The sequence below is a fragment of the Morone saxatilis genome, unplaced genomic scaffold (genome assembly GCF_004916995.1).
Source record: "Morone saxatilis isolate NCDOM2014 unplaced genomic scaffold, NCSU_SB_2.0 Contig6, whole genome shotgun sequence".
NCBI classification, from domain to species: domain Eukaryota; kingdom Metazoa; phylum Chordata; class Actinopteri; family Moronidae; genus Morone; species Morone saxatilis.
The window spans coordinates 5502792-5518503 of NW_023340206.1; the positions used below are offsets into that span (position 1 = coordinate 5502792).

General features: G+C 40.1%; 1 protein-coding gene across 1 annotated transcript in view; it reads left to right on the plus strand.

The window, feature by feature from the left end:
* LOC118339970 (gamma-aminobutyric acid receptor subunit gamma-3-like) overlaps nucleotides 1-15712 on the plus strand; it is a 54984-nt gene that overhangs the window by 19548 nt on the left and 19724 nt on the right. Inside the window, exons 2-5 of the mRNA XM_035677805.1 lie at nucleotides 1194-1288; nucleotides 1697-1828; nucleotides 4521-4603; nucleotides 12558-12695. Coding sequence (XP_035533698.1) covers nucleotides 1194-1288; nucleotides 1697-1828; nucleotides 4521-4603; nucleotides 12558-12695 — 448 coding nt within the window. The remainder of the gene's footprint in view (nucleotides 1-1193; nucleotides 1289-1696; nucleotides 1829-4520; nucleotides 4604-12557; nucleotides 12696-15712) is intronic.

Here is a 15712-nt window from a genome sequence, read left to right on the forward strand (position 1 = left end):
TGCAGGCCAACAGGGGATAGGACCCAAATGCAGACGGAGGAAGCAGCAGCCTTCAGTGATTTATAGGCGATGTAGCTTATAGGCAGCTACACGCAAAGGCAGACTAGAGGTGCTGAAGTTCAAGGCGAACTGGTATATAGGAAGAAAATGGCAGTGGTTTGAGGAAGTGGGGATGTGGCTGGAGGGAGGGACCGAGCGGCAGAGCAAAGACAATAGTCATTATTTGTACACAGCTACAGTCAAGACTTGAGGGGCAACCGCAACCAATCACAAAATTTCATGTTACTGATACAACAACAGCAGGGTGCTATTTGGAGTATAGTAAGATCTGGAGCGAGTGAAGACAGCTATGTAGACGGCTGTCAGCATTTCTTTTAAATTCGGACAGATGTTTGTTCGGCTGTTAATTAAAGACTCAAAGATCAATGAATGACACTCTTTGTCAGCTATATTTTGCCATGTTATATTTAGCTATTATAAGTTCTCTAGAGGAATGCGTGGTCGATTTTTAACATTTGTGCCACGGCTTCAAAGTCTCTGAGATGGGTGGTTACATTAATAACTTGCTATTCTTGCTTCAGCATAACCAGATAAACCTCCAAGCAAACAAAGCTTCCTCTCCATAGCATTTAAAAAAGCTTTATTTCCTTGGCAATGTTTTATTGCTTTATTCACCATCTACAAAGGTTGGTGGATTAAGAAAATGTATTCAACATTGACTATGTGGGGAAATAAAATGTATTCAAATCCACTTTTGCAGAGATTTAACTTATTGTGTAACAAGAATAAAGCAAAACCACCCCAACTAGACAAATACTTTGACTTATTTTACCTGCTAATAAGTAAGTAACTTGATTCAGAAAAGAACTTCTCACAATTAGAAGAGGGGTCATTGCTGAGGTGAAAAAAAAACATGCTGAAGTAAACAGTTTGCAAGATGGTGTAATTTAATTTCCATATCAAAAGCATAATGCGTATTTGAGTGTTTCCACTGAGTGCTGCACTGCTTGAGTATTTTCTTTGATGTGGACACGTTTGTGCTCAAACAAACACATTATCAGCTCCTCCAGAAGGACCAGACGGAGATTGCTCGGCACATACACACACTTGATTCAGAACATCTCTTTCTGTGTCCGTACTGCTTTAAAAAGGGTTGTCAGATCAGTGTATTGACTCTACTTTTCTCTCCCCAGGAGTACCAGATCGATATTATCTTCGCCCAGACCTGGGTGGACACCCGTCTGCGGTACAACAGCAGCAGCAGCATGCCAACTCTAACGCTCAACAGGTATACCAGATTTTAAAAAGCTGTTGCATCGATACCTATATAGGAATAATTGCAGCACGTTATATTTAACTATGTTTTTTTTTTTTTTTAAATAAACACTAACTCCAAGACACTGCTGTGATTCTCCGTCTTTCCACTGTAGCAACTATTGTGTTTGAACATTTTCATACTGTGAATATCTCATTTGAGAACAATATTCTACTCTCTCTCGGGAAGAGGCCTGTAATTAATGGAACAAATTGATTGATGTGCTTTGTTTTCCCCATGTCGCCCGGTTGTTTTATTATCCTCTTATTGGGAAGTGGGGCTGCTTCATGCATTGAACAGAAATCTGAAGGAATTCAACTTCAATCATTTCTTACCTCCCGCACCCTCCCTGCTCTCTGTCTCTGTCTCTTATTCAACCAGCAATATGGTCGGTTTGATCTGGCTGCCCGACACCATCTTTAGGAATTCCAAGAATGCCGACTCTCACTGGATAACGACGCCCAATCAGCTGCTCCGGATCAGGAACAATGGAACAATACTTTACACGCTGAGGTAAAAGACTCCAGAACACGTATAAACACACAGGACTGTATGATAAAAGAAACTTTGAAGAGCTCCAACAAAGAAGCATGCACAGCGGATCAATGCCAGGTAGCTCTAATGGCAGCCAAACTATGTACTTGCAGTCGGAAAAATCACTTTCAACGGACAAAATTGGCTGTTACTCCCAACTGTTGCTAGTGATTCAACACACATTCACTGAAATGAACAGATGATGTAATCGTAGACAAATACAGACACTCAGGACTTATAAAGACATCAAACAGTACCGATAGGGCACCCCAGATTTTGAACAACTGGAAGCATTTCACTTTCTACCTTTTACTGAAGGCATAGGGCACAAGGAAGGAAGCTTAAGTGGTGCAAACAGCAACGTATGAAATACCCATTAATATTAGCGATTATTGGTGCATTTCACAGATTAATTCAAGCTGCAGTCAGCTTAAATTCCTCTGAGTTACATTGGTTCCCAATAATGCATAGTTCACACTCATTGATATATTTTTGCACAAATCAAAGCTTCCATCAATCGGCGTGCTGATGCAACGTCCCATGAAGCTTGTTAGTACGTGCAAAAGCTGGTTTGTCCTTTTTAAATCCTTATAGCTCAAAATTGTACGTGTCGGCTTGGACTGGAAAGCAGTTCTGAATTCTTTCGCCCATCCCTATCTGTGATTCAATAGGCTCCCCAACTGTGTTATAGCAGCAGCCATCCAAAGGTTTTTGTTAAGCCAAATCATGATTGTTTCCTAATCATCACCAAGTATTTGGGGGTTTGGTGCCATCTTAACTATCGTGGCAGGTCAGAAAACAGTTACGTGAATACCTTTTTTTAGCATGTCCCAGATTCGAAAATGCTAATATGTGTGATATTTTTTTGAAGGGCATTTTATACTGTAGACAGGAAATGAGCGGTATGACGAATAACAAAGGGTCCCAGCTGGAACCAAACCAGGGACACTGCAGTTAGGTGGAATACATCTTCAACACTCAGCCACCTGTGCATACTCTTCAATATGACTTGTGTCTTGGTGGCTTATTTTAGCTTCACAGTTTCTTTTACATCATTTTAATTGTGCATGTAATTTCCTATACGGAAATTTCAATATTGGCTGCTAAACCTTGCTTCACATCTAGCACACAGAGGGATAGAAACTTCCCTTACAACATGTCGTGTGTGTTTTATTTTGCTCTGCTCTGACACACTGGGGGGGGAGTGTGTGTGTGTGTGTGTGTGTGGCCTAATGGACAATATAACCATCGCTCTGTCTGTGTCTAAAAAAAAAAACACTCAGGATTCGAGTGGACAGGTTCTCTTTAAATTTGAGTGGCATGTGAGTTCATGAACCCTCGAGCTCTGACATGAGATTTTTCTGTCTTGAGGATCCAATTTCACCTGTGTATCCAGGATTTCAAACTAGACCTTGGTTCGAATAGCAAATACCACCGTGAGTTGTTTGTTTTTCAACCCCTTGGAGGACCAGATACCTGAATCACCAGGCTAGTTCAGACGCTGTCATGAAGAGTCGAATCGATCAAATGCAGGCGTGCCAAAATGAAAAGACTTCAGCGTTCATTGTGTCTGTCTGTCTGTCAGTGTGTGTGTGTGTGTGTGTGTGTGTGTGTGTATTCAGAAGGGAGTAAAGTTGCTCTTCAGACAGACAGATTCTAGAAATTCCTCTCCACAACCACAAACTTCCCACAAAATGTTTTGGGTTTTTTAATAGCTAATTTCACTGCTAATGCGCGTCTCGGTGATGAATCTGAAAATTATTGTTTCATTAAAAGGATATTAAGCCTTAAAGAGGCGTATGTTTGGGGGCGTACTTGCATTGACTGATGCGTCTCTTCGCAGCGTTTCGCCACTCGCTCGCCTTACCTCAGCCCTTGCCCAAATTGAATCTTCCTGACGTGGATTGGCAAATGGTGCTTGTGTGCGAAGGGGGGGGGGCGCACATCATCTGCACTTTGTTCACCTACAAACAAGAGGAGTGAGGCGGCCCCTCTCCCTGCTCTGAATGAGGCTCCTCTTTTGTGTTTTGAGTAAGTGAATTAATAAGAAGCTGTAGCAGGGGGGACAAAGACACAACAGCACAGAACAAGAGGAAAAAGCCCATTTTCATGAAGGTCTCATTTTTACCGCCATTATCATATCCAGTGAAAATTAATTTCAGGATGATGAATTTAAGAAAGACTGGGAATATTAACTGAGTGGGATACGGTTTTATAATTTGCTTGTAGAACTAATCCCCTGCATCTTTGTGATCACCATAGCTTTCCCAAAACATCTGGTGTATTGACTTGTCCAGTGATCATAGCTAAGTACTCCTGTTTTTAGAAGCGCACATTGCCTCTGGGCCCTGACCTATAAGTTAATGCCGTCTCCGTGGTAAAAAAACACGTCCGACGACGATGATGGAACAGTTCTGTCATTTTGAGGGATTTCACACATCAACCAAGCAATCGAGTGTGATCCGGCACCATCTGGTTTGAAGCCAGCGTTTCATATACTGTAGTGCAAAAAGTGCATTATGTGATATAAGCTGTGATGAATACCGTGCATTCACGCCATGTGCTTCATGGGCCGAGAAATGAAGGATTCCGAGTGTTTATAGTGCCTTGAATGTCTTTGTCTAAGTATTTCTCTCTCTCTCTCTCTCTGTGCGTCTCTCCCCCTCTCCAGGATGACCATCAACGCAGAATGCCAGCTGCAACTCCATAATTTCCCAATGGACGAACACTCCTGTCCTCTCGTCTTCTCCAGCTGTGAATATTGGCAATAGCACACCCACACACACAAATGCCCACAAATAGAGAAATATGCTAATATTCATGCATAGTGATGCCTATACATGAAACACCTGCTCAGGTAAAACTTTTAAAGCAGGCTGCATGAATACACAAAAATGGGTCTGAATGTGAAGGACAAAATGAACATTAGTGACGGAAAGTTGCAAAAAAAATAGGTGAAAGCTCAATTGTAATGTCAAAAAGAGTACAGAAACCAAACTGTGCCACCTCGACACAACCTGAGCCCTAAAATGTTTGTATCCTATTTGAGGGGCCCTCAATTTAGGTGTCCCAGTTTGATCGTGAATCATTGATTTGGGGATTGAACTGCACATACAGGGAGATATTTACTCAGCCTGTCGCAAATTATTGTCAAGAGTACAAACTTTTGTGTCACCACAATTTTTTAATTTAGCAGGGTATTTACTCCAGTAAATCACCCCAGCTGCCGCTATATGAGACCTGATGTCAGCACTTTGTATATTAGTTCAAGAGAAGACGTTTTTTAGGGCTGGAAGTGCGTATTCATCTTGAAAGAGGAAGAGAAATTACAGCCTCAAGTTGTGAGTTCAACAAAAAGATCAGTGATTATGATAAATCAGTGTGAGATTTTTTGGCAAAAACTTTTAAAACTCCTTTGACTACATTATTTCTGTAAACAGATCATACTTAACAACCATTAGTTGCTTCTTCTGTTACACTGCACTGGACGGGAGCTGCTGTGAGCCACTAAAAGTCAGGGAATAACAGGCAGGAGGGACCTGCGGGAAATGGAAAAATCATGTGAAAAATAACTGTTGCATTGCTGCTCTGTTGTCTTGAAGTGAGAGCTTCATTAAAATAAATCTGAATGCATCTTTCAATTTGCATTTTTTCCTCTCTCCCTCTGTAGCCTTTAGTCTCTCTACCTCCATGTGTCTGATAAAACGGTGCCACAGACACCGACATCTACATATCCCAAACATTACATTTCAGACAAAATCCAGTCTGTAGTGATAAATCAGTGGCATCGGCTATTCTGTATACATCTCCTTTTCCTCCTCACATATTTTTTGCGCCCCTAAACAGGAATGCCTAAAATACATATTGCATGAGACCAAACAATTTCCATTTTACTGGAGCAAAACTTTTCTGTGGCCCTTTAGGAAATTAGGACAAACACAGTTTGGCTGTTTAGCATGTAAAGAAGAGCAGCAAAATAAATAAATATTATGTAATAAGTAAATAGCCCCTATTTTAATTCAGCGTCTAGAGATTTTTTCCAGGTTTAAAATGTTTTGAAGAGCTTTTATTTTGAAAATATTATTTTACACTAATCTTTATGTTGGTATTTTTTTTTTATATATATTTTTTAAACTATTTACATTCAAACAAGAACTCTTATTAAATAGGCTGACAATGAAAGTTGAAATGTTTTATTTATAATTTTCTTAAATGATACGTTTAATAATATCTTAAGTTGAAGTTCAATTAGTCGTCAGTAGGGCTTTTCTGGGAATTTCTCTTTCGTCAACATCTTCCATGGCAGAAGGAAAAGAGGAGTGCAGATAATGGTTCTGCCTCCCACTGGCTCATCAGACTCAGATGAGGGATCAGATGAGGAACATGGAGAGGATGAACTTAATGCATTGGGCCACATTGAGGGCCACAGTATCAGCCGCTCTGCTGACGCTAATGATGAGGCTTAGCTCGAAGTGCGTCCATGAATCATCGCCACACGTTGTAATGGTTTGTAGTTAAGCGAGAAAAAATGTATTTTTATAGCACCTTTCTAGATCAGACGTCACCAAGTGCTTCACTTAAGCTCAACGGGAGCCATAACTTCATTGCCTGGAAACATACCAACAAACCCTGAACAGAAGACCTCAGAGACCTCATGGTGACGTGGGACTGCAGTTTTAATGTGGGCAGGTGACCAGGGACCAGGAGTGGTGTCACAAGAGACCTCCTTGAAGTCGTTTTGGACCATATAGGAAGAGGGAGTTACAATAGAATTACAATTACATTACATTTAAAACAGGAACAGTTCAGACACCTGAGGATTTAACAGTGTAGGGGGGCTCTGTTTTATCAGAATTAGCCATAAAGGATAAGTATCCATCCATATTTTAATAGCATTTAAGCAGTGATGTAAAAAAGACAATTTTGTCATATTTTAACAGTTTAACTATTCTTTCTTAATAAATGTTTACATGAAGAGACAACGTTATGTCTTAAATCTGCTTTTAGAAACACATCTTAGTTTCACTTCTTCAAATCAACAGTATACTTGGAATTGGCGACATGTATCAGGAGACTCATGCTGTAAACAAAAACGGATAATTGAAGCACAAACTACTTTTTTTATGCTCTTGCACATTAAAACCGTCGAGAGCCAGAAGAAAATGACACGATGGCTGCATTAACATCTGCCTACGGCTTTATGCTGGCATGAAATTAGAGTCCTCAAAGCATTTATTGTTCCATTAACCAGCGCCTTATTAAGTTACCCGCCACCTAAAAAGCACCGAAATCACATTTGATTTTGTATGACAGGTCATTCTGCTGCACCGGACGTCTTCCAGCGCCTAGATATGATTTAATTTAGGTAATAATCATTACCCCACACGACTACAGATGGCAGTATTTGTGACCAGGCCATTATTAAACCTACTCTCGGCATTGAGTTCGGACAGTCAATTGACTGTTTTTGAGCATATGTACAATTTGTTCATAGTGTGATGAGAGTGGCTGTCGCAGTACTGTACATAGTGAAAAAGCTATTGGTCGCAAATGGGTTTCCATTATGTCTCTGCTGTCAGTGAAAGGATTTGCAGTAATAACCCTTTTTTTCTCCCCACTCTTTCTTTTCTGTCTGTAGCTGCAACAGATCAGCAGCTAAAGTCCTCAGTGACACTGAATTAAAGCCTTAAAGTTTTCTGTTTGCTTTAGCTGAATCCCGCCATTGCCCCCAAACATGTCAATAGCTAATTGCTCAAACGTGTTTTGATAAAAATCGGTGCATAATTTCATGGTTTATGTTTTAAATTTGGCCTCTTGGCAATAGCTCAGATAGCAGTTTTTTTTCTCTCTAAATGAGACTTTGGAATACATTTTAAAGTTCACATACTAAATCCTCGCCATTTAAAACTTAAATCTGTGCTTTATTCAAGATTTTCTGATCAGAGCGAGATCCCTTGATAATTACGGAACAATGGAAATTACATTTGGAGATCTTACTAAAAGCCAGTTAAAAAAGAATTACCTTTCAGTGCAGAACAGATGCTTCCTTGATAAATAACAAATAACTTTCATGACAGCTGGTCTGCGTCTGTTTTTTTTTTTAAACGTCCAGAGCTTTTTATGTTGTGTATGTGAACACGTCTTATCTTCGGAGGCAGCAGCACAGACAACCGGGTCTGTGCGTATGAGTCAAGTGTTTTGGAAAATGTAAAGCTGCTCTTCAGATTTCCACATGACTCTGACAAGCTTATTCACCCACTTAGAAGTTCTAAAGAAACCCTGTGCGGTCAATCTTCGTATTACAACGCGAGATGCCAAAGGAGAGCACATTAACTAACTGAGCAGCATGTGTTTCTCTCAGGTCATCTCCGTCTGTTTTGCATAAACAAACATGTTAGTCTTTCTCAGTCACTGCACATCAAGATATCTGATGACGAAGCCACATTTTCTCCACTGTCCAAACACATAACCCTTTCTTACACGCCATCCACCTCTCTTACCACTCAAGGCGCGTGGCAGTTAATGTACTATGATACTGTAGCAGCCTTTTAAAATGTTCTGTCTCTTCAGCATGAAGCAAATTACAATCTTCCCCATTATGGCTGCAGTCAATTTCATTTATTGAGAATGAGCATTATAAAACACGATGAATGCGATTCTGAGTATCTTTTGATGGCAGATGTATTTCTGACAGACATTGTGCGAGCAATCTGACACCTTGCAAACATGTTTTGAATTCATATCTCGGTTCTTGTGACACGGAAGCTTTTAAGCTACTGTGTCTTTCTTTTTAGTGTATTCGCTGTATAATAGCTTGTCTAAGGCGAGGGGGGCGGGAGTAGAAAAGACATACTCAAAAACAATGATTTAAAGCACTTTGGACTGCAGTTATTCACATCATAGGCAAAGCCGCAATCACTTCCTAAAGAACACCCTTTGTGATTCTATATTGGTAGGATATTCACATCTTTACTGCACATAACATTATATATAAGCTGTGGCCTTTGTGTCAGAAAAGACTGGCCATGATTGAAGCAAGAAATGGCTAAATATGTGAAATTTTTTATATATTTCCCCTTGGTTCTTGTCAATCAGCTGCCAGCTGGGGGGGGGGGAATTGAAGTCTCCATCACTAAATCATTTGTGAGAACTTACAAACGCCAGGTTTTAGCCAGGTTTTGTTCACTGGGACTGCTGAATCTACACCATATGTTAAAATGAGAATTAAAAGTTCTGAGGCAGTGCTTTGAGCTAAATGCTAGCACATCTTAGTGTTGCATGTTAGCATGCTAACATTTATTGGTGCAAGTCCAAATTTTGTCCCGAAAATGATTTTCTTGCTCATTTTTTAACTTTAAACACCCCTTTTTGTGCCAGTATTAGACAATATTTCTCAGTGAATGTGCTCTCGCGGCTACGGCTCCCTGGTTTGACATAACCTAGCAACACCTAATTACTTTCCACTGAAAATAGTTGGCAACACTAGGCACTAGATGAAAAGTAAGGGGATCACCAAAGATTTTGAAATGTATCCCAAAGGGGACATGAATGTCTGAACCAGATTTCAATCCAATATTTGTCGAGACATTTCACTCAAAATCACAAATGTCAACCTCATCCTGGCGCTAGAGGAAAAGTCAGAGGATCACCGAAGTCGGTAGGATTTATCCTTTTTGGGATCATGAATGTCTGTATAAAAATTCACCTCAATTCATCCAGAATTTGTAAAGATTTCTCAGTCTGGACCAAAGCGGTGGACCGACTGACAGACCAAAACTACCTTCCCATACCACTAGTGTGTAGTGTGACAAAAAACTTGAAAACAATATATATATAAATGCAAGATTATTTTACATGATAGATGGGCTAAAACCAGTCAAATATGCTGAAAAGACTTTCATTTTAGCAGATCTGATACTGTTATTTAAACCCAAAATCGGTTACACCAGTAGCAAAATGATCTCTTCCCAGTAAAGAATCAGGCCATTCATACATTTAAAGATGTAATCAGCAGTCCTCAGTCACTCTTGCCCAAAAAAAGCCTGAGCACCTCCATCATGACTGCCACAGGGCTTATTACATTATTTGAAACCCCACTGCAGGGGTTCTTGAACGGTCAATCATAAAACCAAGTTGTCACTCTGATTTTATGTTCCTCACAAGTTTCTTGTTTTCATTTTTGAAAACCTCATCTAAAAATGGACTTGTTTTAAAGTTTTTGGGCGTTCGTGAACAAGAACAAGGAAAATAATGCTGAATTCTTACAGATTAAACATATTCCCATAGCAGCTGACCTGTGGAATAAACTGGAACTGACCTTCCATACAGGTATGGCTGTTGAAAAGAGCCACTGCTCTGCAATAGGTGGAAGGAGAAAAAGAAATGTGCATAGAGTCAGCTGTTTTCTTTCCTCTGACTTTATGATAAGGTATCTTTAGTAAGCACACTGTACAGTATTTCATACAAGAAGAATAACTGCAATTTTAAACATGCAGTTCTCTTACACCCACATGCATACATACTGTAGATAGCAGAGTAGATACATTCAGGACAATGAAATGAGCTTTAGAGGGTTTGGATTTTGAAATCAGTATACCGTATACACTTGTTGTTTAGACTTTTTTTACTTATTTGGTCAAAAATGTAATTACCAAAGAGAGTAAATTTAGGTTTATTTTATTTTTTTTGCTGTGATATACGCCCTCTACATTCTAGTGCCTGGGGCTGTGATTTTTTTTTATCACCACTGTAATTTGAGTGCTGTGATGTCTTTCTTAACAAACACTAAAAATAGTTTATCACTTCAATTGTAGTTAAAGGTCCAGTGTGTAACATTTAAGACGCAGGAATGGAATTTAATATTCATAGGTATGTTTTCATTAGTTTATAGTCACCTGAAAATAAGAATTGGTGTGTTTTCCTTACCTTAGAATGAGCCGTTTTTTTCTACAGACACAGCAGCCATGTTGAACCGCCATATATACAGTAGCCCAGAAGGGACAAAGCAAACACTAGCTTTAGAATAGCGGGTTTTTTGCACATTTTCACATTCGTGCTTGGAAAGGAGGGTGACAGGTGGGAGTTGCAATTTGCAACAACACCACTAGATATCACTAAATCCTAAATACTGGATCTTTAAGAAGTTTGCTGGGGGCCAACGTTATCCTGTGTTTTGAGCACTCCAGACATTTAAATTACAGGACTACCTGTTGCTGAGCTGGACCCACAAGGGACCGCTAACTAGATAGACACCACACTGCCAACTCCTTACTAGGTGTTAAACATGAACAACAACAGGGTTAAAAACGTCTCATATCAATGAGCGTAATAAGAAAAATATACCCAATAGCTGCAGTATCATTATAGTTTATATTACCGAAAAAGCGAGGCGAACTCAAATTTCAAATTCCCTCTTGTCTCTGCTCCCATGATATTGATTTTACTGGCAGATATCCTCACGTATATCTGACTCTGCTTACAGTAATACGGCAGAAGCGGACAGCCCACGTCTTCTTTGCTTGGAGGATAGACAGGAAGAATATTAGAGCCAAGGCCACAGAAGAGTGTAATTTATAACACGGTGCAAGAACATGTTGCTTCAGGGGCCTTTTAAAGGCATGAAATATGACGAGCATTTTGTAGCTATGAAGATACACTGGTAACACAATGGTAATACTCTTTGCAGTAAGGATAATTGTGCAAACACACCAAGAGAAATATGATGGCAATAATGTTTGCCATCTATTATTAGTGTTTGGAGAAAAAAAACACCTCTCTTGCTTCATGGTGATTGCTCTTCTTGGTTATAGATGGCTATCCTCTAAATGAGACTATTTACATAATTAGTCTGGTTCCCACTACAGGGCACAACAACACTCCCCACTCGCTCATTATTTCTGTCACTCATTTTTCGATGTAAAATTGCTTCAACTTGTCAAATGAGCTCAGCTCCTTTCTTTTTTTTTGAACATGGAGCCATTGTTATCAGTGTATAAGCTCTCATAGAAGTTCAACATCTTGTATGCTCCTTGTACTTGTGTTACATTGCTTCACCCGGCAGGGGATCTGCATGTGAGATCCTACAGTTTCAAAGCTAAACATGTCCACAAAGTGGCAAAGAATCAGTTGGCTGACGTACTTTCACACGTCCCTGAAGTGTAATAATATGTTTGTCACAGGAGTATATGGAAGGCACATGGCCTATAATCTCACACTAGAAAACATATCCATTTATATGAAAGAGTCATTATAGTTTTTTTTAAAGTGGACTTGCCTTTTCCCTCCCAAGATCACAGTCTCTTGCAGTGAAGCAGACAGACCATTATCAATTTAATTTGATTCAAGAGCATCCTTGAGACCAGTTGCCTTGCACTTGTAGAAAGCGGTGAAATTATTCAACTGAAATTAAGATTTTGAAACTAAATCACACGTTGAATTACATGGGAGAGTGGATATTTGTTCATCATGGGTGCACTACGGCAGATTCAGAGCAAACAAGTTAACGGTAATTGCTCAGTTGGTCTGCAGTCCACTGAATTACCAATGAAAACTTACTGTATAAATTTGTATAAATCATGCCCAAATCAGGTATAAATCATGCATACAGTAAAAACTGCATTGCTGCATTAATCCTTCCTGTATTCTTCGCCTTCAACTTTTATCTGTCTTTCTGTCTTCCTTTCACGCTCACTCTCTGTGTGGTTTCTAGACGGCTACCCACGGGATGAGATCATATACAAGTGGGCGCGGAACTCTGTGGCGACTTCGGACCAGAAGTACTGGAGGCTTTACCAGTTTGATTTCATGGGGCTCAGGAACACCACAGATGTGCTCTCGACCACAGCTGGTAAGGAAGACGCCGAGTAAAGGTCAAGAATCCTGGCAGTTGTGGCACAAAATTCACGCCGAACAGTTGCATTTCATGGCGTTATGATTGACGATTTTTCACCTCCACACTACCCTCAGAGGTTAAAGGTCGGTATCGGCTACAGGTTAGCAGCTGGAACTAGCAGGAGTCTTTCCGGCTGTTCAGCAGGATTCAAAATAAAACTCAGCCCGACTGCCTCGGTGCCCCAAGCTTTGCACAGGTTAACATTAGCACCATGACCATAAATGTAATCGTATAACTACAAGCTCATAAGTATTCCCCTCGGGTGTAAGGGCAAATAGGTTTCTCCACTGACATTAATCACCAAGATTAAAGATTAAAAAGGAAGTTTAATTATTCACTTCTTTTCCTTCTCTCTTCCCATACTTTGTGCAGTATAGTTATTAGGCCTTGTCTCCTCTGATGATTTAATTTAAATTTGTTGTTCGGGGAGGCAGCTGGAGAAATATTGTTGCTCCAACAGGTGCCAGTAATTACACTCTCAACCGGAACGGGGTGGACAAGTTCCTAATACATTTTTAATGCCTCCACGTGACCCTTGAAGATAAAGACAGATTTTAATGGCCTAATACGCAAAACATTATGAATGAGGGAGATGGAGAAAGAGCGTGACGCAGTGATTGTTAACCTCTCTTAACCTTGTTTATGAGTTGCATATTTTGTGCCACACAAGTACTTTGTCTTTGCAGAGGCGTGCACGAGTCTGCATAATGTGACCTCATTCAGCTTTCTAAGAGCTGAACCTCCGTTCATGAATATTCGAGGAACAAGAGCACTTGGCATGATTAGGAGAGGGATAACAGGGAGTGGCATCAAATTATTAAGGAGCTCAGTGCAAATCAGTTGAACAGATTCATTTTGCAAAAACGTTTAAGCGTGGCAGTCTCTGTCCCAATACTCAAACATGACGCAGCTAAATCAAATATAGACCTCTTTTAACTGGAGAGAAATAAGGTCGTCTGTTCCATCACCCATTGGGAATACTGATCAAGCATCCTGTTTATAGCTAATGAGAAGCTGCCATTGTATCTTTGTTTCTGATAACACACACACAAAAAAAGGTGACTGATGAGCGCTCTCATCCTGAGACACGTTGATGGCCTTTATAAATTATATGTTTTCCTGGACTCCCGCTGCAGAATCAAAAAAACGCAGCCAAACTAATTTTCTGCTGAGATGCTCAAAAGCAACCGCAAACCTACACATCTACCTCATGCTGTTCAAGAAAATTAGCCGTTTTCTCATTTATTACCTCGTTTCTTTTTCCTGTTTCACTTGCCGGAGCTCCATCTCCACACGCATGATGATTAGATCCCCGGCTAAAAATACCTATCATTAATTTACATCATGACAAACTTCGAAAGTGCTGCGTTTCTCTTCCTCTCTCGCTCTCTGTCTTCCATCTCTCCGCTTTATCCTTCATCCCTCATAAACACATGAGGCATGGGCCTGTTTTAATGAGGACAGAGTGGACAGATCCCCGGCCACAGCGCCACTGGGGACCACCGCCGCAAATCCACCGTCGTTATCAATTCAGCGGCGTCCTCTTCAAAAGGCCCCAGTGCGGAATCCCAAACACTTCGGAGCTTTGTTCTACCATCCAATCACAAATTCCCCAAAAAGCTTCTATTATGCCTTTTTCTGCGGTTGCATTGCAGAAATGCTGATGTTCTTCCTTCCGCACACGTCCACCCTGGACATTTTTTTTCAAATGCCTTCCTGTAAAGAATGTGTAGTGAAATTGCTGACAATCCCATGCTTTGTCCTTTGATTGCATCACGGATCACAATACTGAAACTCCCCTTGATGTTGCTTCTTTATTTGATGTATGAGAGACTTCATACTTTTTTTTTCGGCTGCGCTCACTAACCTGCAGCACATCCTATAAAATCACAGCTGGAATTCATGAAACTATGATGAAAGTGTCACTGCATGAGGAAGAGACATGACCACGCATGCAGACTTTAAAAAAGAAAATGACTGATTGAGTGTGCACTTTACACCTCCTCTGAACGCTGATTGTCCAATCTGTGTTTATAGCAGTCATAATTAGACACAGCAGGCTTGAGTTTGTCTTGTTTAAAGCCTTTCCAAAACCAGAAACACGGAAGGAATGTTTATCTGTTCAGTGCAACCATTAGCATGTTGCGCTAACTAGCTTTCTACCTATAGTAACCCTTGACAGTATATAATTAGTGTAGAAAGCTTCTGAGTCTGTGAAGTGAAGCCAACGAGGAAGTGTCTAAAAACCTGCACTTTTTCTAATGACCAGCAGGGGGCAGCTGCATGGGCTGCAAAAAAGGAGTCAGATAGAACTGAGTCTTATGGGGAAATTGTGCTACTTCTCACTTGATTTATTAGTTCAGTAAACAGTTTCCTGATAAGTTTATGGGCTCAATTGCTAGTTTCAAGTCTTCTTCCATACAGCATGCTGTTCATTTAGTACATTATTGTCCCATTTTGAGTCTATCCAGCGCACCACACAAAACTGAGATCAAACTGTCAAACTAGGCAATCAAATATGAATCAAGATTCTGTTCCTGCATTGCCTATTTCACGCCTCAAATCTTTTTTAGAAGCATATTTCAGTGTACTGTGACTGAGAAGCTGCCACTGTTTTCTGTTATGTACCAGTCGAAACTGAGCGCAGCCAATGAGAGCAGTTCAACTCGCAACTACAAACGTTTGGAACCTGACTCTTATATGATTTTAAATTCTGTCAACTGCAGAAATCTCACTGTGGTCAGGGTCAGACGCCCCTTTGATTTTGATGTTATCATCTTGTTGAATAGGATATCCTATTTTTAAAAATAAATAAAAATCCATAATGGATAATTAAAAGGAAAGTCAGCTCAAATACCATTTATAATTTCCTTATTAGAGCTGTCATATATAGGGTTTGCTTACATTGACAATGGAGTCCTGTTCACTATAGCCATGTGGGATTTTGAGTTATTTTACTGTTCAGGTTTTGA